The following is a 26,987-nucleotide window of genomic DNA, read 5'->3' on the forward strand; positions in this document are numbered from 1 at the left end:
ACACATAAATACAGTTTCAGGTTTATATTCATGTGAATTAAATGATAAAACATTTAAAATAACAGCATTATCCATACCACACTTTTTTGGTTCAATTTGTAGTACAACAGAATCACATTAGGGAGCTAGGTTAGGATTAATTACTCTATATATTCTAACAGCAAATATTATACAGTTGGTAAGTGTAAAGGACAAGAATTCAAAGAACCTATTATATACATAAAGTGCTATTGCTATAAACATGTCAATAACTATAAATATAAAGTGCAAAAGGGCAAAAGGTTATTTTGTCAATATAGTCATTATAGCAGCAATTTTATTTACAATAGATATCTGTGCAAAAAACGCATATGCAAAGACTCTAGTGCAAAAAAGCAAATTCCACATTAGAATGTGACATTTGAATTTAATCACCCTAGCAACAATTATTACACAGTAGGTAAGTACAAAAAAAGTGCAGATGTAAGGTGCTAAAATTTGGAAGACGTACTGTGTGCAAAGTGCTATTGACATATCAAATAAATATAAAGTGCAGTAGAATATTTTATCACTATAGATGTTATAGCAGCAGTTAGATGTAAAGTGCAGTAAATATTTTATCACTATAAACGTTATAGCAGCAGTTAGTTTTCAACAGGGATATGTGCAAAAACGCTAGTGCAAAATAATCATATTATTATAGATTTTCTTTGCCACATACATTTTAGGATATAAGTGGCCACACGGTAACATACATCCGGGGAACCCAAATAAAACATCAGTTGCATTGCGGCTCTTGTATTGCACATGTTATAATTTAAAAATAATTGTTTCAGATAAAACTTCCTAAAACCAGTATAAAACTTGCAAAAGAGTAGAAAATGGCAGGTGCTCTGTTTGGATTTCCCATCGCATGGGCACAGGCATGCTCCAGGTTTTTTTACAGTGGGAAATGCCACTAGATGGTGAACTATTCCCAGCCTAAAACGGGCTAGAACAAAGCGATGGGAGTTGATACTAACAAATGTGAGATAGGGGGAAAAACCTACACCAAGATTGTATTCCATGTATAATTTGAACGTACTTTGTGTGGCATACTTCGCCATTCTGATCCCCTTTACGTGGTCCAGATAAATGGAGTTAAGATCGCGCTTTGTTAAAATTGATTCTGTTAATGGGTCTTTAAAGATATCCTGGCCAAAGAGGGTCTTATACCAAGATTGAATATGTTTTAGCCAGGGGATTTTTGAGTGACAATCTAATTTAATACAATCCAGAATTACTTCCTGGGTAAACCTGGTTTCTTCTTTGGCCCATATGGACCGCCACAGTGACAGGGGGCGCAATGCAATCAAATCTATAGCATGATTTATGCCTAACTCTCTATGTGTGATCTCATTTGAAGCCGAAGCAGGAAGGCATAATAGTCGTTTTAGATACTTGTTTTCCTCCTGCTGGATAGACAGGGCAATCTGGTGGTTGTATCCCCATATCCCTGCTCCATATAGAGCAGAGGACATACACCTGGAATTGTAAATGGAGATCATCTCTCGGATTCTACGACCCCCTAATTTTGAGGCAAATCTGAAAATACAGTTTACATTTCTGGTCATTTTTAAATCAACATTAGATTGTTCATTTACCCATCTCCCATCTCCGGAGAATGTGATACCTAGGTAACAGAAATATTGCACAGCCTCAAGTTTATCTCCATCTATAAAATTTTTTTTATTTTTCTTCGTTTTCTTCCCACAAGTCATAGTCATTGTTTTCCCCTTGTTAATTTTAAGCATCCTGCCATGAATAAAATTATAAAATTTGTCGATCAGCTTTTGTAACCCATTCGCGGTCCTAGAAATCAGGACCGCGTCGTCCGCGTATAAAAGGATGGGTATTTGCTTTCCGTTAATAATAGGGGCATCAGCGTGGGATTCTTGTAAAAATTGGTCAACCTGATTAATAAAGAGGGAAAATAAAAGAGGGGCTAGCACGCACCCTTGTCGTATCCCTCTGCCAATTTTAAAAAAGGGGGTACATTCGCCATCTGTTCCAAATCTAACCTTACTTGAAAGGCTACTATACATTCTAGCCAAGAGGTGAATGATTTCTAGCGGGGCGCCCATGGCCAATAGTGTGGGCCAGAGCAGTGCGTGTTCCACCAAATCAAATGCGGAACTTAAATCGGCAAAGCACATAAACAAATTCCCTTCCTTGGCCTTCGTGTACTTGCCGATAATAAGTTCCAGGTTCACGCACTACTCCATAGTCCCTAAACCCCTTCGAAATCCGTATTGAATAGGTGAGAGAATGTTATTATCTTCAACCCAGGACTCTAGTCTTGCCAGGAGTACACGACTCAAAATTTTTAAAGACGAGTCCAAAAGTGATATTGGGCGGTAGTTACGTGCTTCTGCCCTAGAACCCTTTTTAAAAAGTGGCACAATAATTGATTGACCCCATGAAATTGGCAACTCATCTTCAATAGCAGCATTAAAATAGCGAGTCAGGATGGGGGCCCATAGGTTAATCTCAGATTTATAAAAGTCCACAGGGACCCCGTCCGGTCCCGGGGCTTTCCCCCCCTTACTCTTCTCAGTTGCTTCAATCACCTCGCTTAATGTCACAGAAAACAATATTTTCTCCCATTTAAAATTGGTTAAAGTATCAATTAAAACATTAGGATTAAAATCAGAAATAAAACCAGAAAATTCTGAATTAAAAATCCCTGTAAAATGTGCTATCCAGGCCTGACAACTAACATGTGAAGTTAACTCGGGAATGTTATCATTCTTCAGAAATGGGCTGTTTACGGTGTCCCAGAAAAGTTTGTGGTCTTTTGTGTCAGCAGCCAGGTCTAGTTCGGCCCATGCCTCATCCTGTAATTCCTTCTTCCTAGTGGAGAGTGCGATTTTATAGTAGTGACGCTCTTCCCGGATCTTGCTGACATCTCTTGGGATAGCATCAAGTGAAATTTTCAGCCTTTTTAGTGATTGTGCACAATTGTCGTCAAACCACACCGCCTTGACCTTCCTTACTTTTCGAGCTTTGCGTGTCAAGGATTTCTCGATCTCTTTTGTTATATTTAGGAAGTTGGATAACAAGGTGCGTGGGCATGGATTAAAGGACAGACAATATTCCACATCTCTGCAACAACTTGTGATCACATTGGCTACAAATTGGTTGGGATCAACTTTTATCCATTTCACCCTCATCCCATTAGGTCTTTCTGCCGCGATGTCCTTGATTGGTTGGCCATAGGTGTTCCTTTTGGTTCCCCAGCCCAGTAGTTCCACGGTTACACTATTGTGATCACTAACAGTTTGTTCAATTACCCAAACATTAGTATATACTACAGAGCAGGATATCATAATATGGTCGATAAAAGACCGACTGTTTCTCCCATGAAATGTTGGACACTTGTCATTATTTGCGTTCCTGTTGCATTCTAAGAGGTCCAGATCATATTTGGCTAGTAGTTTATTCAAAGCACCACCATAGTTATTATGCGGGAAATGATTATATACGTTAGTTTCCCTTCCCGAGTACTCCTCCCTGTGGCCACAAGCCCCCTTGAGTGCATAATTGCAGGTTTTAATATTAAAATCTCCAGCCCACAGGATTGCAGCTGGTTTTGTTGTACCTGATAGGGTCATATCAATGGCCTGCTCAATTTCGGGAATAATCAATCCCCGTTTACACCCCACAATGTTATTGTAATAGTTTACTACTATTAGGTCTCTACATCTACTGTGGGCCATGCACAGTACAGAAGCATGTGCACCCAGTACAATGTGATTGCTAACACGAAATTCGGTCAGTACAGTAGATATCAATGTCACAAGACCACCTTTGGCTCTGCCAGCCTGGGAAGCCACAGCATTCACACTAAAAGATGTATATCCCTCAACGTGTACATCTTCTCTGTCCCAGGTTTCTTGCAGGCAAATGATGTCATACCCCTGTTTGATAAAATCAGCCCACATGGGGGTATTGACCTTAGAGGCTAACCCAGCTATGTTCCACGTGATGACCCTCAAGTTCTCCTCTGCAACGACGTATGGTGAGTTAGTAACGGATGTGATTAATGGCGTTATCTGATTTTCCAGTTCATTCTCACCATTACATATAATTGGATCTGTAAGGGGTGGATCTTCAAAATTCACTGCAGCAGTATCTATTGGGGATTCCTTAACCGTGTTGACATCCATCAGTCTAAGTTCTTCAGTTACCGGTGGTCCGGCAACGGGGTTATCCCCCAGTCAATCGTTTTCATCTAGTGAATTAAATATCTGGAACCTGTTAGATGTTGGGACTGCATATTGGCCATAAGCACCAGAACCCAGCACAGGAACATTGGAATTATTAAGCTAGTTTGGATTTAATATTCTAAATAGGTTCGGTGGTTCCTGTGGTACATACTGGATACCTTGGCCTTGGGGAAACAATGAATGCCTGACTGATTGCACTGGTGCCTGTTGTACAGGTGGGTGTGGCATATTTATTATTCTGGGGTGTTTGAAGTTCTGCACTGGGACTTTAAATCCCACCTGATTCCTATAGAAGTAGTCCAATGGGAACAGAGTAGTATTGTATTCGGTATCCGACGGGATCGGTGCATTCAAGATGGAATCTCTGGCCCATTCTGTGGTTTTATAGTTTATAATTACACAGTCCCCGCTTATTTCCTTTTTACTTGGGCCCACCCACCCTACCCGTTGAGTTGAAAGAATCTCACTTGCCCCTCTTAAGGGAAATCCACAATTGTGGGCGAGCCAGTATAAAATTTTATTTTTGAGAGTCTCATTGTTTTCATACTGGGAGGGTTTAAGTTTCGGGACATTGGCAAGGATGGCCACATATGGTCTACTTTCCGGCGGAAGATTGATCACTGCAGGGATGATGTTATTATATTGGCTATGTGCCAGTGAATTACCGTTTACTGAGGCGTAGGCCATTGCCTCTCTACCTCTAGCCTCAGGTGGCCCACTTATCGTATTGCTTATGGTAGGAATATGCAGGTTACTGGACTTGGCAGTGGTTGTCGTGGGGACGACATTTCTTGCAAGGGGAACTTGCGTGTTAGATGTATTAGTTACAATCACATTATCCTTGTTTGTATGGGATGCGTGCGAGATGGTTGAAATAACTTGTGTGCCCAGATGTTCAAGAATGTCTAATTTAGCTAGCCCTAGTTTCTCCAAATTTTCCGCCCTTTTACAAATCTGGTCAAGTTTGTCGGTTAGGGGGGAAATGAGAAGCTTTATGGCATCTGTTATTTTGTGCGTTAGAGATTCCTCGTTAAATGAGGTGGGGTTAGTATTCACTCTTAGCCCAGGATCTAAACTTGACTGTGGGGATAGCGGCTCTCCTCTATTAGACTGCTCAGGTAATGACAAAGTTGCCTTCTTTTTCCTACCCTTTTGTTTCGTGCACATCCTGCTCGGGATCACTAGTTTTCTTTTGCGTGTGCGTCTAGATGTACGGTGGACAGGGCCATAATCAGGCGTGCTATCTGCACAGCTATAGATAGGTGAATTAGTTATGGGGATAAGATCTTCATTATCACAGGAAATCAAGACTGCACTGGAGTTGGACACATTACTAATGGGAGCCGGTACCTCAGGTGATGTAACATCAATCTGTAAATTTGGCGTTGAAGATAGACGACTTTCCCTATCTTGAAATAATGCGGGAACATCAGGATCTTTTCCCACGTGCGTAGGCTCAACCCCAGGAAGACCCGTGTAGGATTGCATTAAAATGGAATCGTTTGATAGTGAGGTCACATTGATGTTATTAATGTTGTTTATGCTGCAATCATTGGGTTGTGGTATATGCTGAATTAGACAGGCACTAGGTGGTAAGGATAAACGTCTTTCAGTGTTTTCAATAGCGTTCGCTACCACCACAATCGTCTGTTGTAACATACGGTCAATTGCAGTTAAAGTTGGTAGCGGCGTTTTTACGGACGCAGTGTTCCTTGTGACAGAACGAGTATGGATAGGCGTCTTTTTTACCACTTTCTTGGTGCTCACCTTGGGCTCCATAGGTGCCATATAGATAACAGGAGTTAGGCGCAGATTTAAATACCTTATGGATGATGGTAATTATTTGGCCAGGGGGTAGCGCCCAGCCCAGACTCCTCAGGCCTCTGAGGGCCACAGAGGGCCCGCCCTTTGCCCGGGCTTAGCCCCGTGCGAGCCCCGCGCGCGTCCCGCTGCGCGTTGCACCGGTGCCGATTTTGAAGGTCCCAGGGGGCGGGGCTTCCGGCCGTCACCTCACGCGAGACCGCACAGCCTGCTGGATGTTGTAGGCAGGCAGCGCGCGGTCCGCGGGGATCTCCAGGCACGGGGTGATCTTTTGGGAGCAACAATCCCCCAGCAAGGTGCAGGCGGCAGCCGCGTTTCAACTCGCGGCGCGGCCCGCAAACAGCAACACTCCCCCAGCTCTCCCCTGGCAGGGAACAGGCAGCGGCGTTTTCTCCTCCTCTCGAAGCGGCTTACAGGCAGGTTAGTGGCACATCCCGCTGCGCGTTGCACCGGTGCCGATTTTCAAGGTCCCAGGGGGCGGGGCTTCCGGCCGTCACCTCACGCGAGACCGCACAGCCTGCTGGATGTTGTAGGCAGGCAGCGCGCGGTCCGCGGGGATCTCCAGGCACGGGGTGATCTTTTGGGAGCAACAATCCCCCAGCAAGGTGCAGGCGGCAGCCGCGTTTCAACTCGCGGCGCGGCCCGCAAACAGCAACACTCCCCCAGCTCTCCCCTGGCAGGGAACAGGCAGCGGCGTTTTCTCCTCCTCTCGAAGCGGCTTACAGGCAGGTTAGTGGCACATCCCCAGACCATTTGCTGTACCAAGCAACCAGCCCCCACCAGTGCTGCCCCCCACTCTGGCTGGAAGACTGGCGGGAAAAACTACGTCAGGAAGGGGGAGTGCCAGCCTGTGCCAACCCCACCCTTCAGGTGGGAGAGACCACGTGAAGCACGACCCCGAGCTCCAGCCATCTTGAAGATGGGGAGCCCTGCCCAATCACAGCTAGGCTCCTGCCCCCCTCCCACAGGAGAGGAGCAGGCTAGGGGGTGTACTCACCCCAGGGATGGGATCCATTGGTCCCTGTCCCTGCCCTACCTGTAACACCCTTAAATTCAATATTTAGGGGCTCCCTGAACCTTCTTTCCTCAGATCCCGATACAAAAAGAAGAAAGAAGATCAAGTAGAAGAAGACCCGCCGTACAGATGCTAACGACTGACTTGGCCCCAGCCCTACCGGCCTGTCCATCCTGGAACCTGCTCCTGCTTAATCCCGGCGACTACTGCGGACAGCAACATTGGGACACCCGGAGGACCTGCCTGCCTTGACCCTCTTGAAGACTGGGACTCCCATCAGCAGAGGCTCTGCTGCAACAACCCACCTGGCGGCAACCAGGAAGCTCCGGACCAGTCCTCTCTGCACCCGGCGAGCCCAATCGAACCAAGACCACGAGGACGTCTCCCCGGCGACTGGGACCCGAAGTCCAGTGCCCAAAGACCCTCCTCGACGAACCAGCCGATGCCTGCAGACTCAGAACCAGGGGCCACCCCAACCACGACCAGCCGAGGGTACGCTTTTCTGACACCTACAGCCCCCTGTGCCTCCCTTTGGGGTACCCAACTGTGCTCCAAGATCCCAACTTACCTCTCAAAGTGCTGGTCGCCCCTGATGAGTCTCCGTCCCCGAGCCTGCAGCCTTTGTTCCATTTTGACCTTTCCCATTGGATAACATTGAGCGCCCGACTGCTCAAAAGCACGCTGCTCCCAGCCGCCCGAGTGCCGCTGGCTGTGACCCCTGTGTCCTATCCTATTTCCCTCCTTGCCCTGAGCAAGTGACCGAAGGCCCCTTCCTTAATTGGATATCATTGGGCCTCTGCAACCGGCCGCCCCTGGGCAGCTGGGAGTGAACTAACGGTACTTACCTTACCCTGGGGGACCCCCGAGTCTATGACCAGAACCTTAACTTCACCAACCAAGTACTAACCTGGAAACCGGTAATATACATACCTGCCATTTGATAACTGACTCATTTTGACTCAAAAATTGTCTAAGTGTGAAGTTTTAAAATCTAAAAATATTCACATAAAATCAGCCAAAGTCCGAATTCCGAAGTACTCACCTGTGATCATGGGAGAAGCTAGTACTGTACCTTTCAGCCCAGTACTGAACCGCAAAAGTAATCCCTAGCGGGGTTACTAGTAATCTGTATTTTCTCCATAGGAACCTATTGTCTGCTTTTCTATGAAATTTCTTCTGTCTACTTTTGAAAACTTGAAATATTCTTTAGAAATCACGCAAAATACTGAAACACAATGACCTACCTGTTTTGAGTTAAGGCCCCAGTGCTGGCCCTAGGAGACCAGTAAGGGATTACAAAAGTAACGCGATCGTACTTTACCTGCAACCTGAATTTTCTCTCATTGAATAACATTGTCAGATTTCCATTGAAAAGTTTCTAAGTGTGAACTTTTAAAACCGCTTTATATTCATGAAAATTCACTACAGTAACTAAAACGTTTTTGCTAATCTGGTTTCAGCTTAGACCCCAGAACTGAATCTAAGATCTAGTCCTGGGACTACTAAAGTCATCTATATAGTAATCAACTGTACTTACATGTGGAAAACCCATTGAGCTCAATGCTATAGTGTGTATTAGGATTGTGTTGCTTACTGTCAATACTTTTTTAATTGTGTGCATGAACTTTATTGCTCCTTTGCAAAGTAATTACATGAGAACTCATAAAAAGAAAAGTATATTTTTATAACTGTTGGTTCTAAAAATAAAACACCTATATCTGTGGATATAAAAACAATTGGCCTGGAGTTCAGTCCTTGAGTGTGTGAAACCTTTTGCTGACTGAGTGTGTACAACAAATGCTTTACACTGTCCTCTGGTACTGCCTTACTGCTCGACCAAGCTACCACTATGGAGAGTAAGGTCAGTTCTGACTTTAACCTCTGTTATACCTCTGGGGTTGGTGGAATCTATACACACTGTACTTCATTCTAGTCCAGTATACATAGAGCCACTTTCTCACACTTGGTATTCGCAAAATGTAATTGTCACTGAGAACCATCTTGTGGTGGTTTGTTTCGTTTCAGCTGTGCCTGGACAACCATGACCATAGGCTACAAATAACTGGTCTGTTTTTCAAATATTATTAGTTCTTTGCAAATAGCATTTGAGGCATCTTTTTATGTTCAAAGTGTGAAGAGCCTGTTCAGCTGGTACGGCTAGGTTAGGGAACAAGGTTGGAAGAACGACAGGCTTGTTGAGGTGAAATTTTGGAAGAAATCTTGGGAATGAACTTTGTGTTCGTTCTAAGTAGCACAAACTCATCTGTGAAGCGAAGAAAGGGTTCCTGAGTGGTAAAGGCCTGTATTTCATTGACCGTTCTGGTAGATGTGCGTGCAAGGAGAAGAGCAACTTTCCACGCCAGAAATTTTAATTCAGCCCGATGAATAGGTTTGAAAGGCTGCCATTCTAGGGGAGGAGGCAGCATCGGAGGGATGGTTCTGAAGAATTGTTTCATGAGTTTTCTGGAGCAAGGAGATCTTTAAATTGCCACAAGGGGAATGTTTACTGAAAAGTATACTAGGCCTGACTTGGCATAGGAGAGAAGGTAAGATAAGATCTGCTGAAGAGAGGCGTGGAACAGATGCAAGTTGTTCTGCTGAAACCAGTGACAAAATCTCTTCCACTTTGACCTGTAAATCTTGTTGATGCCTTCCGTTCTAGATTTGTAGAGGATATCCCTGCATTCTTGCGTGAGTTTTAAATTCCTAAAACTCTAGAGCTATGCATGCATGTGGAGAGGCTGGCTCCATCTGACCTTTGCACAGTCACCCCTTTCGTATTCCTCATATTCCTCCTGATAGTTCACGTTCAACTCCGAAGGGCTGTGAGCTGAGCCAAAAAGACCTCCATCATCATCATCATCATCAAAGTCCTCAACATGCAGTAAATGGCTCCAAGGCAGAGGTGAAACCTTGCTAGCTGTAGTGATCTCAGGTCGGATAGATGTACTAGAGATCTTGGTAACCTTTATTGACATCGATGTAAGAGTCGAAAGGTACCGCTGAAGGCGGAACAATCAACAGGATCATCGTAGACGGGCCGTTGTCAACAGGATGGTCGCTGAAACCATCATCGATGACAAATGTCTACAGAGGCGTTCACAAGAAACTTGTAGACTGCTGGATCTTTGTGGACGAGATAGGCGCACCAATGGCTGCTGTGGTCGTTTTTGCCATCAACTGTCTTGAATACGAGATAGTGGTCATCGACAATTAAGGGGGTGGATTGTGAGGTTGTCGTCTATAGAGACATTGAAGAGAATTTGTACCTCACAGAATCAAAAGATTAGGTATGATGGCAGTCTCTGTCCCTGGCAGAAGGTGAGGATGGGCTAGGTAGAGATGTCTCTGAGGAGAAATAACGTAGCTTCTCTTTTTTCTTGGATTTGAGAGACCGGAGAGAAGGCTTGAGGGATTTTCTGGACCCCCTGAAAGTCCTTCCAGAGATCTAGCCTTTTTCTGAGACCTGGCAGAGGAGTCACTGTCCTCCTCAGAAAACGTCATCTGAGGCTTGGTCTTCTGAAGACAAAATAGTAGCTGCCCTTCCCTGTCTCTCAGGGTTTTTGAAGGGAAAGTGAGGCAAATTTTGTACTCCTTCCTTTTGTGCTTTGGATAGAGGCAGCAAAGGCTGTTCTTATTGGGATCATCCACATGGACCCTCTTCTTCCCACAGGTCTTCTAAGGACGAAAAAGTACTTTCTTGTCTGATATCAGCAATATCTAGAAGATTAAGCTTTGAAATGAGAAAAACTGAGCAGAGCTCAGGAAGATTCCTTCACACATGACGTGCTGTGAAAATCTGAGGGACTCAGCCTCTCTTGGCAGTGCACTAGAGGGTGTTAGCAGCTGATTGGCTATAGTTTGGCCATTAAACTAATGGCCTAGGGCCATTCTAGCCTAATTTAGTTTTATATTACTGCTTGATTATGGTACAGTGGAACTCACATTTTGACAATGGGGAATATTTCAAGCATATTAATCTATGAAAGATACCCCAATACTGGATAAAATTTGTTGGAAATATACTCATTATATGTGTGATTATATTTCAACTGAAAGTAGCTAAAATGCGAAGTTAAAGTACTTCAAACTGTATGCCGCAGCAATGAGTCTAGTATCCATGGTAAAGAGGATGACATTCACCTGAGGCAGTTTCACTGATTATGCAGACTTCTTGCATTGGTGTCTGAGGTACATATGACGTCTTTACGATGCCTGTCTCTATAGACAGGTATGTAATTTGTGAGACACCAGTAGTCTCTGAACACATTCCTCACTGACACCAGTTATCGAGATGGTCCAAGTCAATAGGCTCCAGACGCTAAAAGCATTGGTCTTACTTCTGAAGGCTACTAGACAGGGTAGGGTGGAATCAGAGTGCATCTTAGCCCTGATCTCGATTAAGGATGCACTGATGCACTTTATAATCTTGCCAATAAGCATAAAGGCGCCTAGGGAAGAATGCCACTGTAAGGTTGATAAGTAACTCAGAAAACTTTCAGGATGACCTAAAAATGTGCTGATTTAGGACAAGCTCTGGTTTAAAGCAGGCTTGAAAACCATGGGATGAGTCCCACTACAAGGCCCGAAAGGCGAAGGGTGCACCAGAGAGAATGAAAGCCTTTCTGCGCTTTTGAAGATTTGACTGAAAGCCAGCACCCCAAACCACAGCCCTATTGTTTTGAGAAAGACTAAAGAGAAGATTAAGGAGCCAATTAAAATTTTGACCCATAAACATGAGTCTGCTTATTCGATTTAGAATCAGGCATATCATAATGTCGGATGACGCCGGAGACTACTTCACGGTGGTAAACCCCTCCGGTGAAGTAGTGCCGTTGAAGTCTTGGCTATAGGTCCACCCACTTAATTTAGATTGGCAGACATACATTTGATTTTCAGTGCCCATCCCTGCAAGGAAAAACCTTGTGGTAAGAAGCATAGAGAAGTGCTCAATGCCCCTCCTTGCTGTAGGAGGGAACACCTATGGTGAGGGGGGAGCCCGGTGGGGGGGGAATAGGGTCTTTGACTGTTTTTTCATTTTCAACAAGAAAATCCCACTTTGAAGGTTGCTGTATGACTCGGTCATGTTGACCGTCAAACTTAAAATGGATTGATAAGAACCGCTGTGACAACATTTCCTATCAAAGCTAAAAATGTCAGATGGGCCAGCGGGTACTTCTGAATTTAGGGGCGGCCACTTATGAATTTAAAAATGTATGTATGTATCGCTTATTTGTACCACGCAAACTGTCACCCACAGGGTATCCTGGCGCTTTGAAACTTAGAACACCATACGTGATGTTATGCTGCCGTGGAAATTACACTGTCCTAGGAAAGAGATAAGTTTTAAAACCTTTTTTGAAGGAAGAAAGATCCTCGACAATTCTCAGGGAAAAAGGTAAAGAATTCCACAGGTTAGCCGCAGTAAATCTAAAGGCGCGCCCGCCCATCCGAGTCCTCACAATCTTGGGGACTGCCACCAGGCATGCTGATGAAGAGCGTAGCACTCTGGCCGGCATGTACCATGAGAACAGCTTCTGCAGCGGGACAGGCCCTTGCCCATGAAGGGCCCTAAAAACCAAGCATGCTGCTTTAAAATGGATGCGCTGGTGAATTGGCAGCCAATGAAGATCAGAAAGCGCCAGAGAGGAAGAGTCAGAGCGCGGCCGTGAAAAGGCCAGCTTAGCAGCCATGTTTTGTAGTCGCTGCAGTTTACCAGCCAGAGTGGCTGGCGCCCCCAGAAGTAGTGCGTTGCAGTAGTCAAGCCTGCTTAAGATGTTACTACGCACTACCTCTGGGCGCGCATGGACCGGGAGCATAGAGAGTATCTTGCGTAATGTGCGAAGCAACATCATGCAGGTGGCCACTGTTTTATTCACAAACACATCCAGCTGTAAATTAGCTCCAAACATCACACCCAGATTCCGAACAGAATCTGCCGCCATAACAGTACCCTGGGAGGGAGACGGCCAAAAATCCGTCGGCAGAGGCCGTGGGATACGATCCAAGGAACAGTGCAGTACCTCAGTTTTTGAGCTGTTGAATTGCAGGGAGTTTTGACGAAGCCATTCCGCAGTGGCCGTCATACAGCGGTGGAAGGTCTCCTGGGATACTGCATCCCTACCTTCAAAAGAAAAAATGAGCTGCGTGTCGTCAGCGTAGTTGGTGACTGTTATACCAAAGGACTTGAGCAACCTGACCAGAGGGCGGAGATACAAATTAAATAAAATAGGACTGATGGCCGAACCTTGTGGCAAGCCCTGTCCCACTTTTTTGATGACAGATCTATAGGGTGGCAGGGGTACCACCTGGTGTCTATCACCGAGATAGGAGACCAGCCAGTCCCGGGCCAAACCGGCCACCCCGATTTCCTCCAGTCTGTTGACCAGGATGGCGTGGCTGACCGTATCGAACGCGGCCGACATGTCGAGCAGCACTAAAAAGGCTGCTCGGCCGAGGTCGACACGCGAACGTAGGTCATCCAGAACTACCACCAATGCTGACTCAGTACCATGACCCGGCCTGAAGCCGAACTGAGCCACATCCAGACAGAAATTCCTCTCCATGAAACTGGACAGATGTTTGGTGACCAGTTTTTCCAAGAACTTGATAGGAAAGCGAAGCAACGAGATGGGCCTAAAGTTTGCCACACAGGTGGGATCCAATGTTGCCTTCTTCAGGAGAGGAGAAACCACGGCCAGTTTCCAACAATCAGGAACTCGACCGGTACTGAGGGACTGGCAGCAGATGGCATGAAGAGGGCGAAAAAGCTCTTCTTGGAACAGTTTCCAGAACTTGTGAGGTAGCGGGTCCAGAGGGGAGCCTGAGGACACCCTCTTGGCCAAGGAACAGAAATCCTCGAACGAGGGAAGAGGAAAGCTGTTCAACTGTACCTGCCTTCCCTCTTCCCCCAATGACCCCGAAATGGATATCAATGTGGGGTCGGGCGAAGAATGGGGACAGGGGATGGCCGAGGCACGGAGATTACTCAGAATAGTAGTAATCTTATCCTCGAAGGGTTGTGCCAGAGAATCACATAAGGCTTGGGAAGCCGGAATATCGTTATTGGCACAGGCAGGGCGGGAGAGGTCCTTGACGATCTTAAACAGGGTCTGGGATTTGTTCGCTGCTTGCAGCAGCGTCTCCTCTAGAAACCTAGCTTTGGCACACTTGATCTGTGCTTTGTAGTCAAGCAGAGTCTGTTTAAACAGGACTTTGTCAGACTCAAGGTACTGCTTTCTCCAAGTTCGTTCCGCCCGCGTACACTGAAGTTTCAGCTGGAGTAGATCTTGCGAGTACCAAGGCATGGCAAGCTAAGTCCTGTCCCTAGTTTTCCGCAAGGGGGCCATTTGATCCACTGAATCTGTAATTTGCCAGTTAAGGATCTCGTAGCTCTCCTACATGCTACCTCCCAGGGTAAAGCCCTCTGAGAGCAGGGTTGGCAGGCTCGAATGTTTCAAGAACCTGGACCATTTCCTGCTAAGCTTAGTAGCAGCTCCTTTGCTGCCGCCCCTCGATGCAACGGCGGGGAGAGAGAGGGTGAAATGAATAAGAGCATGGTCCGTCCAACACTGAGGGACAATGTCCCGAATAGCAACCTGACTAGTGTCCGCAAAGAGCAGGTCTAAGACATGACCCTTTTGGTGGGTCTGAGAGAGCACCAGCTGCTGCAGATGAATATTACGACAGGCCTGGACCAGGTCTTTGTAAGCTAAATCCATAGGTCCATTCGGCCAGAGATTAAAATCTCCCAGAACCATGAGCCTGGCATGGGTATTGGAGAGGTCGTAAATGAGATCTATTAGCTCATGCACAGCTGACAGAGCATTGGCCGGAGGTCTGTAACACAGCAATCCAGAGTACAGGACACCTCCTTGGCCTTTTAGGGAGAAACCCATTAATTCACAACCCGGGACTTCCCCAATCTCCAACTGCGAAAAGTCCAGTTCTACCCTAAAAATAATGCCCAAACCACCTCCTCTATTCCCTACACGGGGATTATGTCTAATTTTGTAGCCCGGAGGGCAGGCTGGACCCAGCTCTACCGCGCTATCTGCTCTGGTCCATGTCTCTGTTAAGAAGAGCACATCTAACTCAAAGGATTCAATAAGGAGTGCAATTTCTACGTGATGCTTGCTAAGGGATCTGACATTGAGCAAGCCTCAAACCAGAGATTCCAAGCCTAAATTGCAGAATGAACATGACGAATAGATTGCACTGAAACACCCCTCAACAGTTTGAAAGAAGCAGCGATACCCCTTAAGTAATGAATGATAAAGACCTCACACGGACATTTTTCAGTCAACTTGTGACAATGTTTCACTGCCAAATAGGCTTATCATGAAATTGTCTGCATTGTAAAGCCTAATTTTGGACTGACTGAAAACAATAGATAATCAGATAACCATTCTTCTGAAACTCAGTTGTACGTAGGATATACACATTTAAAGACCCTTTTTTGCCTGATCTATGAAGCCTTTCTTCCTCCTTTCAGCAATGAAGTGGAGGAAAGGAAGCTGGAAGACAGAGAGTCTGGGACATGAAACTCAGAAACCACTTTTGGTGGCCAGCTTCTCCTGAAAGGATATCTTACTTTTCTGACAAATAGTATAAAGAGATTGAACGGACAAAGCCAATAATTCTTCTCACTTAAGCATGGCTACTAAAAAAACAACTTTGAAGAAAGGAACTTTACATCACATGAATAAAAAGATTTGAATGTACAGACCATTAAAAAGTTTGAACTAGACAGAATTCCTGTGGTGGTTTACAATAAAAGGCTTCATAGGAAACTTAATCATTCAGGGAAAATACCAATAATCAGCAACATAAACAAAGTGCTCAGCTTGGACAAATAAAAGTAACCAAACATAACATTAGAAAGTGTCACTATTAATACCCTCCTTGGTTAGGGGAATTTCAGACTGAAATACAAACTGTTTTATTCTCCAACAGAATGTGTGGTACACCAGGCACCAAAACTGTGGGTGCTGGGTGATTTTAACAGACAGGCTTTGCTACTGCACAGCAGTCAAACTGGCCTTGATAAATCATGACCTTTGTGAACACCAGTCAATTAGAGTAAAAGTAGCCCCTGGAAACTGTAACTCAGGATACCCTGCTATGAACTTTCGAGATCTTGGTAGACTAACCAACCCTGCTTATGTAAGGTCAAGAGAACTTGTCTCAAAGTCAATGATTTTAACTTCTCCTACATTATAAATGTGTTACAAAGCAAAGATCCAATGACAGTTGTAAATAGCCTTTTTCCTGGGGGGTCAGACCATAAAGACTCTGGGCCCCCTACCTTCAAAAAATCTTCAACGCAATCTTAGGTGGTATGTCTCCTCCGAACACCTGGCTGGGGGCAGAGCTGGTGCCCATATTCAAGAAGGGCTCCCCCCTTCTTCCGCTTAATTATAGGCCAATCAGCCTTATAGATGTTTCACAGAAACTCTTTTCAAGGCTGATTCTGGACCATCTTCTGGATTGGGTGGAGGAGTCGGAAATCCTGAGTGTGTACCAGGCTGGGTTCAGAAAGAAGGTATCCACAGTGGACCAAATCTTCAGATTGAGTATGATATTCTGGAAAACGGTCAAAATTAAGGGGGGCTCGCTGTACACTGTCTTTGTTGACCTTCGTGCGGCTTTTGATTTAGTCCCAAGAGCCAAACTCTGGAAAGTATTGAGGGATCTAGGAATTCCCCTGCCCTTACTAAACATCCTCATCCGTCTCCACGCCCAGAACTATGCGAGGGTGAGATGCGGCAGACATGGGATCCTGTCGGCGAGTTTCCCCGTTTGCAGAGGGGTAAGACAGGGTTGTGTGCTTGCACCGACCCTGTTTTGCCTTTTTGTAAACGGGGTGATTGACCATCTTAACGGGGTCCCCAACCGGGATGCCCCAAGGCTGGCGGGAACCGGCATCTCCGCGATCATGTTCGCGGATGATACCCTGCTGCTTGCAAAGTCACCCATGGGTATACAGAGAGTTCTGGATGCCTTTGTTACCTTCTGCAACGATAGGGGCCTGGAAATAAATAAATCCAAAACTAAGTATATGGTATTCAATCCACCCAGACTGTCTCGCCCCAACCCTACCATAGAGGGTGTTTCCCTAGAGAGAGTGTCAACTTTTGACTATCTGGGCCTAACATTGACCGAGGACATGACCTGGGCACATCACCAGACCAAATCCCAACTGAAGCTTTCACAAAAAATTGGGGGGATTTTTAAATTGTTAAAACAGACTATCTACAAACCTGTCTCGCCTCCCCTTGAAATTTATAAGCTGCAGGCACGGGGGGCAGTCTTTTACGGGGGTGAGTTATGGGCGCATAGTTGTCAATCAAATTTCAGTACCTTGGAAAATATGTTTATCAGACAGCTCTTATCTTTACCGCCGAGTTCGCCCCTTTTTCCTATTAGACTGGACTTGGGCCTGAGACCTATTAAGGAGGAATTAGGTCTGAAACCTCTTACTTTTTGGAGACGACTCTGGGCTACTCCGGAATTGTCTAGCTATAGGAATGAACTATCAGAACTTTTACACCTACCTAATAGTTGGGACATTCCTTGGTTAAAATACATCAGGCAGGAGTTTGACAGACTGGGCCTGACCCAAGTATGGAGGAACCCTGAAGAAGCATGCTGTGGGATATCCCGGCAGGAACTGGTGAGAACATACTACCAAAAAAACCTGGCCGAACACCTATCTAACCCCAAAATAGGGTCGCTAACACTGTCATTCTTGGAGCATAAGGACATTTATAAACCTGAGCCTGCCTTGGATGCCATCAATCCTAGTAGTCACAGAAAGCTGTACCTCCAGTGGAGATATAACTCTTTACCGCTCAGAGCCCTATCAGCACGATGGAAGCAGGATGCGCCTGCAAACTGCCCTGGGTGCAATGCTGATCTAGAGTCCGAGATACATATGGTCTTTTTCTGTCCTCTATACAAGATTCCCAGGAAGAATTGGATTGTCCCTATTTGCAGAAATTTGGGCATCAGGCAGCACCTCGATTCGTTCCGAATACTAAAAACTGACCTGTCGCCATGGATTGTGTTTGGGGTTACTAAATTCCTGGCGGCAATGTGGAATCTAAGAAGGAAAAAAGTGGAATAATGATCTGGTTTTAGTTGCATAGCGCCCAAGGACTAACTGATCTGCAATTTTAGCCCCTCCTTTTTAAATGACCCTATTCTGTAATCAGTGTTCAATCATTTCTAATGTTGTTTTTAACGTGTTGCTTTTATGACATACATGTCGAAATAAAGATTTAATAATAATAATAATAATAAAGACTTTTCTGTCTTTGATAAAATAATATACAGGTGTTTGCAAGAAGTGAAGAGTGAAGGGCTTCTCCAGAAATGGCAGGCTTATGCATATTGCAGTCCCTGCAAGACCCACTGGTATGAACTGATCTCCTGCCCCCTCTGAAAGAACACAGCGGGTCGACCCCATACAGTTTTCGGCTGGGTAAAAACATGCAAGAGGTCAAAGTGGTTTTATTAAATGGCAGTAAAGGAACATTGTCTGCCTTTACCCAATCCATCTCATTCATAGACCTGATAAACTGCTAAGTGGCCTGAGGATTCTGCAGAAACTTTTGAATTCCAAAATGGTGAAATTAATCTGTGAGACTGCATCTAAATTCCGACTACTTAGTATGAGTGATCACAAGATACTTCCCTACAATGCGCAATAGCTTTAGCTTTCTACACAAAATAATTGTTGCATACACTAAATTAAACTCCTAAAATAAAGTACACATAATTTGGTAAAGAGTAGAAAGCACAAGCGGGAATGCATGCAACACATAATCCATTTATACACTAATGAACACAGATCATAACATTATGATACAATTGGGAGGTTTGGCCTGCCTTTTGCACAAATGGGTTTCATGGTTACTTCTCCTACACATCTGAGGAATGGGCATGTCTTAAAATCAGGATTCGTGTCCCCAGCTGTGAAGATCTATTTGATGACTGTTGAAACAAGGGCCCCTCAGAACAGAAAGGTTATGATGAACTTTACACAAATGTACTATTCTCGCTTTCAAACTCAAGCAATCACACAAGTAATACAATGGCAGAGCAAAGCTCTCACACCTCGATAGTATTGAGGTAAGGGAGGACTTCTTTCTCAATCTGTACAATCTTGCATATTCCTTTGAAACTGGGCGGCTCCTCGTCCTCCAAACTGTCTTTCTCCGTGGAGAGATTTGCTGCAGAGGTATTGAATTCAGGCAGAAAGAAGTCTACACAAGACCGCTCACATATTTTGTTGATATTATCCCAAATTCTTTTCAAATCTAAAGGACGAAATAAAATTGTCACTATGTCAACATTGGTGCTTGGAGGTCATAAAAACACAAAATACATCTTTTACTATATAAAAATGATGACACTTATAGCACAGGGGTTGGAGTTGTTAACATACTTAACAATACAAAAGTTTATTTTTATGTTCTAAAACCAGAGGAATGCCCAATTGATTTAAAAATAAAATGTAAGATGTAATACTTATCGATATAAATTTGAAACCAGTATTTTTGGGCTAGTATATAATTTTTGTCAAACAATCTATCTGCATTAAAGTCTTGACCCTCTCCCCAATGGGAACAGTTCAGCCCGAACTGCCAGGCCAGGTCCTCCCTTGACTGGAAACAAGCATCCTAGGACCGGTTTCGGGGTTTCACACCTCTTCAGTCAGGATAGCTTGTTTCCAGTGGCATGGAGAGCATGGGACCCACGTCTGGGCATACCGTTCCTACTCGGGGTGACAAACGCAAAAACCATAATTGATGGAGAGAATGTAGAACAATGTCATACATTCACCTCAGTATAGACATCTGGGCCTAAATCTATAATTTTTTTGTTTGCCACGCCATTCCAATTTGAACACAGTCATATGCGAATCAGCCTTGACCCTGTCCCCAGTAGGAACAGTCCAGCCCAAACTGCCAGGCCAGGTCCTCCCTGGACTGGAAACAAGCATCCTAATTATTTTTTAATCCAGTAGTTGTATAGCGTACGAATCTCGGCGCTGGGGGACGTTGGGAAGATTAAGCGAGCTATTGCCCAGAGTCACATGGTGCTGGGCTAAGACCTGCCGCCAGAGCCGGGGATCGAACCGTAATCCCCAGCGTCTAGCATCAGTCGACTTGGCAGCGGCGCTACACCTCTCCCCTGACATACATATCCCCAGATGGCCCCACTGCTTGTGTGAGATTTGTCTGCCAATGAATTTCTCTGCATATCTCAGCTGTTTCAGTTTATCTACATAGAATTCTATTTTTCATCGCTCGAAGGTTGAGGGAGATTTGTTGTGATACAGGTCTGATATAATTTTCCACCCTCCCAGTCAGAGTTTGTTTCTCTCACTGCAGATGTAAAATCTTCATTGTAGTGAATATGGGTTTAGGAGGGAGGGATGTCAATCCTCTCTTTTCTCCGAAGACCCTAAGTTTTCTGCTGCTTGGGGCACTGAGAAACAAGGAAGTGACGCTGTGAAAACCAGGAGCTTTATTAATTTTTAAGGTTTTTAATGCAGCATTTACTTCTATCTGTAAAGGAGTTTTAAGTAATTATTTCTGAATTTGGGTGAAGTTGAGGAGTTCAGTGTTTCCCCTATAGCATTGTAGCTCCAATGGTAGGTGGGAGGCAGAGGCATCTATAAATGTGTTAACTTTTTTACCATTGTCAATATTCTTTGACATATCCTTGTTCCGTCTTATCTCGTAGTATTCTCGTCAGTTGTGTGAACACTTCCTATCCAGCAATTTTGTATTTAGGTGGGTTAATGTTAATCACGATTTATTAGGTGGTAGACTCATAATTGGCCTTTAGCAGCAATGGCTTATGGTTTAGTTGCACAGAAAGGTGGGTAAGGCTTTCCCTCTCTTTCAATTTTTGAATTTCTATTTTGAGCAGGAGTTTAATGTGTGTCAATATTGCAAAGTATTAGTGCTTTAAAAGCCTCCCAGGATTTTCCTGGTCTTCGCTCAGACTGAAATGGTCATCTAATCGCTGGCTATTAACCTTCTTAAATGCAATTGGATGTCGTAATAGTGAGGGGTGTATACTCCATGAGTAACTGCAGGGTTTAGTTTCCATATTTATGTCTATGGGCATTGGGAAATGATCGGACACCGCTCGTATTCCAATCTCCACTGTACATACTTTGGCCATGAGTACGCTGCTGACAATAACATAGTCCTGTGGTGAGTGTAAGCAGTGTATGTGGGAGTAGTATGAGTATTTTACATTTAGTTTGTGCCATTTCTCCATGTATCTCTTAAGCCCATCTGTTTCAATGCTTTTTTTTTTTTAAAGAAGGCACCAGCACGCCACATTCTTCTTGATCAACTATCACTCTCTGGTCCCATACTAAGGTGAGGCCTCCTGTGAGGAGGATGTCACATTTGGCTCCCTTCAGTGTATTTATACATTTCTTGGACAGCACTAGCGGCATTGACTGTAGCAAGTGTCACTAAATGTCCACGCAGTGTACGGAGTAAGTAGCGATTTTCTATATCAACTTTTGCTTCATTAAGGGTTAGTGGGAGATTGTGTTTTATGAATATCTCCATCCAACTTTGTTTGGTGGTAGCAAAGGAATGATATGCTTGGGATACATCTTATGATACATCCTACCCTTATCGCCTCTCAAACGGTTGGTTCCCTGGAGGAAACAAGCACAACATGTTTCCAAGACTCTTTCAGATGGGCTCGACAAATCCGAAAAATGGTACTAGTCCTGCTGGTCTAGTACCATGGAAAATCCCCTCGACCTGACTGCAACCCACTTGACCTCCGTCTCTGAAAACGGAGCAAAAGTGACAAGTTAACAAGATTTAAAGGCATCTTTATTGCTCATTCCCTTAATGAGCAATAGAAATGCCTTTAAATCATGTTATCTTGTCACTTTTGCTCTGTTTTCAAAGACAGAGGACAAAAGTTAGTTTGACTTCCTACTCGCCAGAAAGGGCGAGTAGGACCTAAAAATAGCTCGTCCTCATCCATTCTCCCTCGCAAATGCGAGCGGGCGAGTGGATTTGTCGAGCCCTACCAGTGCCAGGATTTTAACCACATGTATATCTTAAGAATAATGGACTGCTTTTGTAGGTGCATCACGATTGGTGTACTCCCTTGAAGATTGGACTTGATCTTTCTAATGTCTGTCTCCCTCCAATCACACCCCTGCTCTCTACTTTCAATGTTATAATTTGTTAAACAATCATAGAAAACCTTTATAGCTTCATAACCATATTATATTTCCTGGTTTGGACATAGACAACCTCTCATGCCCCAAACCAGTGAAGCTGGGAGTTCAACTGGTACTGCCGCTGCCGTATTTGAATAATTTCCTGCCTGTTTGACATATTGCCATTGAGCCAGCAAACTTTCCATGCAGTCTTTACAGGGGGGATGAGCACAAGAACAGAACACAAAGTAACCTTCATGCCTCTACTAGCCCCTTGCTTACGCCCACAACCCCGTTTGTCAGTCCAAGCTCAGACTACTAATGTCTCAATAAGTAAAAGTCTAAAAGGCTTTACCATCCGTAGCCCAGGTCTTACGTTTCGTCTTGTGGACAGGCTTTAACATCTGTCAGTCACCGAGGGCCTCTACAGGACTGTTTCATGGTCACAGACATAGACAGGGATTGGAGTTCAGGATCTGGCTCTGTGGGGAGGGTTTTGTCAGGGACATTCCAGCATTTGGGGGATCTGCGCCTCGGGGCAGACATCAGCGTCCGCTTGTCTGTGGTGTCTGGCCACTCTTTAGATTTATCTATTTATGCTAGAAGTCTACCACAGAAGGACTTATTTTTAGAGAGCATGAAGGGAAGAGATACGAGCTCTCAGGTTTGCATCTCCATATGCCACTCTAAGGCAGGCTGTAGTCTGTCACTGCCAGCCCCTCAGGAAAGAGAGGAGGAGAGGATAGGAGCGTTAGCCCTACATTGGACATGGTCATCCTCCTTCATGCACTAGGCTCACAATGAGTTCTTGTCACCACTAACTGATTGAGAGCGCGCTTTTCCCACAGTCTCCTCGCTGTTTCTCCAAGCACGCTTGATCAGCGTGCTAGACCCAACACAGCCTCTCACACTCTTCCGCAAGAGCTGCCATCTCTTCACTTCCAGGCAGCACCGCTCCACTCATCTCCACAAGACAGGGGTGAGCTTGTGTCTCAGTGGACCGTCATCTGAAATGCCCCCCCCCCCCCCCCCCCCCCCCCCCCCACAGGAAGCATTTTGAAAAGGCTGCAACACTCTGCTTGTGCAGAGGCCCAGTCCTTCCCAGGCTTGCACAACTCAGAGCCTGTCATGGCATAGTCTTCCGCTCCGGTTGTGGCGGGCCATATGCATATATATGCCACTGATAAGTATTTAAATGGGTGGTCAGGGCAAAAGTGTTGGCTGATCTCATCTGCTCACCCCTCCACCCCTTCCTCCCCCATGTTGGACACACTCCCAGCAAAGAAATATGACTTACACTCTACGCATCTGTTTATAGTCTGCAGTGGTGTACATTCACATATGCTTCATACTCCTACCATTTAGTCTTGGGCTCAGACGTTTACAAGTTTTTTTTCTTCAAAGAAAGTCTTGTGATGCACAATATGCAGTGTGATGCCCTCTAAGTTGGCAAAGCGCAGGGACACAGACGCCATTGTTAGATTGTTTTTCACACAGCGGATGGGTGTAGAATGGAGTGTCCAGTAGCTATTTAGTAAAGGACGAAATCTGTAATCGGACCTACACAATTCCTAGGAAGATGGTGCGCTTATGTGAAACTACAGGCTGCGAACAGATGCTTACAGGGTAACATATTCCATTCGAAGCCTGTTACTAGAGACACGCGTTCTACAAAGAAACTGTAAAGCATTATCCGCCTGCAAGCGGCGGCTCGCATGTGGATGATGAACAATAGTTACTTACCTGTTGTTAGACCTGACACTCTTGGCGTGGTTTTCCCCCATCTTTTTGCCTCTGCCTCCTGTATTTTTGATGCTGTGCTGGATTTCGTTTTTGCTGGTTCAGATGCTTTGGACACTCTGCCACTGATGATCAGTGCCAGAGTGTAAGTGCTCCCTCTGTAAATTGTCGTATTGATTGGGTATACCATATTGGCATATTTGTATCACCATGAAGTCCCTAGTAAAGTGCACTGTGTGTGCCAGGGCTGGTGATGACAGATGCTACTAGTGGGCCTGCAGCACAGATTGCGCCACCCACATAAGTAGCCCTAAAATGGTGTCTCAGGCCTGCCAGCGCAGGGCCTGTGTGCAGTCAGTGGACTGCCATGTCCGCCTGGCCAGTGTCCCCACTGGCTGGCCCTAACCCTTCCCTGTCTGTGCACATCAGTCACCCCTATGGAAGGCTCAAGGTACCCCCCTGGCCAGGGTGCAGTGTATGGGTAAGGTAGAGCATGTACTAGTGCAGGTAACATACTCTGGTAGTGAGCAGCAGCCATTTTGTGTGCTCACTGCTGCAAGGTTATCTTGCTCCATTGATTAACATGGGGGAGGCTGGTCCCAATGGATACCAGCCTATCTTCCCATAGGAACAAGATAGGACATAAGTGAGTGATATCCCTGAACACAGAATGTAATAACACATCTTTTAGGAAAGGTGGTTTTTAGATTCTGTGCTTGAGAATAGTACTTTTAGAAAGTGGCTGTTCTCTTGTCTAACCTTTCTGTGTGGCAGGGACTGTTTGTGGATTGACTGTCTGGGTTGTGGATGACTGGGGCTGCAGAGCCCCCAGGGGGTTATCTGAGCCAGCCCGTGGATGAAAGGCTGCATCTGCTGCAAAGGAAGTGGGAGGAGATAGCACCTGGGAGTGACTAGGGCTGTGCCTGCCTGACCACAATGCTGGCTCCACCTCCCGCTGGGCGACTGTCACCTCTGTCCCTGATACTGAAAGAAAGAAGGAAGCCAGGAAACCCCCAGAGCCCCAGCATCACCCAGAACTGGTTTGGACCGGGCTCAGGGCCCACTTGCACAAAGACTTCAAAGGACTTCAAAGACTTTTTGGGGTATAAGAGAAGGACCCCTGACAACAGAAAAACAGATTCTACAATCAAGAGGAACCTCTGCTGGAATAAGAACTGCTGGAGAACTGAAGGAAGATTGCCTTGCTGTGTGTTTTAAGGGCTGACCTGTTCTGCTGTTTCAACTGAAAGCTGAGGAGAAGAAAGGACTTTGCTGTGTGCTGTGACCCTGCCTGCTTGAAACTACAGAGACTTTGCTGTGTGCTGTGTCTCCTGAACTGAATCTCCAAGGGCCTGAGAAGAGCTGGCCTCCTGTTTGGAACCCATGGTCAAAGGTTCCTAAAGCTTTGCCAAAAACTGCTGAAAGATCGTGCTGTTTTGACCTGGAGCATGTGGTGCTCAACTGCGGAGCGTGAGTAAGGGATCGGTGTGCTCATCGGCACATTCCCAGCGAGGGTCGGAGGTCTGTGGTGCCTCCCCTCGTGAATCCTGCTCTAGCGCGGTTGTAAGGCCGAGAGGGTGGTCTTTCCGTGACCTGCGCCCTCAAAACTCATCTGCCGCCTGTTCACCGCCGCTGCCCGGGGCCAGGAATATTCCCAGAAGTTGCCATTCGTAAACGGAGGTTGCCGCGGCGAAGATCGGAGCCGCCGTGCTCTCATTGGCTGGAGGAGCCGAGCCCCCTCACCAACGCCGCGACGGGATAGGCCCGTGCGCTGCAGCGTCATCGGTGTGGCCGCGTGGTGATTGGTTGCCCCGAAGTACGTCATCTTAAGCCTGTCCCGGGAGCCGCACTGCCATTGGCTGACTCCCGGGTGTGTCAAGAGGCTCGCCCGAACGCCGCAACAGTATTGGTCCCCGTCCTCGGGACCTCTGGAGGGGCCGTGCGATCACCGCCGAAGCCGGGAAAAGACTGACCCGACCTCGCCGAGGGATTTCTGGTGAGCGATCTCTGTCTCTGGAATGAGTCCCCGCGCTGAAGCGCTGCGTCAGCTCCCCACCGCTCCCCGAAGACCTGAGAGCGGGCGGAGGGCTGCCGGGACCGGCCGGGACCGAGGGAAAGCTTACCTTGTTGGCGCGAAGGCGCCAGAATCATGGTGGGGCGCACTGAGAGCGCCTGGAGCTGGGACAAGTCTAATTTCATCGGCACGGTGCACCCAGAGCTTGTGGTGAGCCGCGCTCGCGTGGTGTGGGCCAGGTAGAGTTAGGGGCTGATTCATCCGAATAACTCACCCGCTGGCATTGCTTGATTTTGCTCATTTTAAAGGGCTGATTTGAGATAAGTTCAAAGTACTATTTTTAATACTGAGACAAGAGACTTGAGACTATCTTTTTATTAAGAGACTTCCTACATACATGCAACAATTAAGAGCAACATTTTTCTAAAGAAGTGATTATCGTGCAACTGCTTTATTTACCTGGACTGTACCCTGTTTTTGAGAACAGTTAAGGCCCCTTTTTTAGCTGATGCGACTGCTGTACGGCATCTAGATGTGGCAGTACCTGCTGAAAAATGGGTAGCACACTACTCACAGATCTTTGGGGACCCCACCTTGATAACCGAGGCCCCTAGACTAGAGGTGGCAGCTGTCACAAGCAACAATATCTATCCTATTGACCTCCACTTCGATCTAGCGGAGGTGACCGCTGCGCTGACCTCCTCAAAGACCGGTAAAGCGCCCGGTCCTGATGGGGTCCCATTAGACATCTTTGTGAGCAATATAGACCTATGGTCCCCAATTGTTACGCAGGTCATGTCCGCAGTGACACAGATCGGCCTTATTGATTCTTGGTCCACTTCTGTGCTTCTACCCATATTTAAAAAGGGAGAACGTGACAATCCAGCCTGCTACAGGCCCATTTCCCTCTTGGATTCTCTGGGCAAGGTCGCC

The 26,987-nt window shown here is 45.9% G+C and overlaps 1 protein-coding gene across 1 annotated transcript in view; it reads right to left on the reverse strand.

The window, feature by feature from the left end:
- NUGGC (nuclear GTPase, germinal center associated) overlaps positions 1–26,987 on the reverse strand; it is a 1,233,257-nt gene that overhangs the window by 183,974 nt on the left and 1,022,296 nt on the right. The window contains exon 23 of the mRNA XM_086966431.1: positions 19,204–19,406. Coding sequence (XP_086822557.1) covers positions 19,204–19,406 — 203 coding nt within the window. The remainder of the gene's footprint in view (positions 1–19,203; positions 19,407–26,987) is intronic.

This window comes from Lissotriton vulgaris, chromosome 4_1, assembly GCF_964263255.1.
Source record: "Lissotriton vulgaris chromosome 4_1, aLisVul1.2, whole genome shotgun sequence".
NCBI lineage: Eukaryota > Metazoa > Chordata > Amphibia > Caudata > Salamandridae > Lissotriton > Lissotriton vulgaris.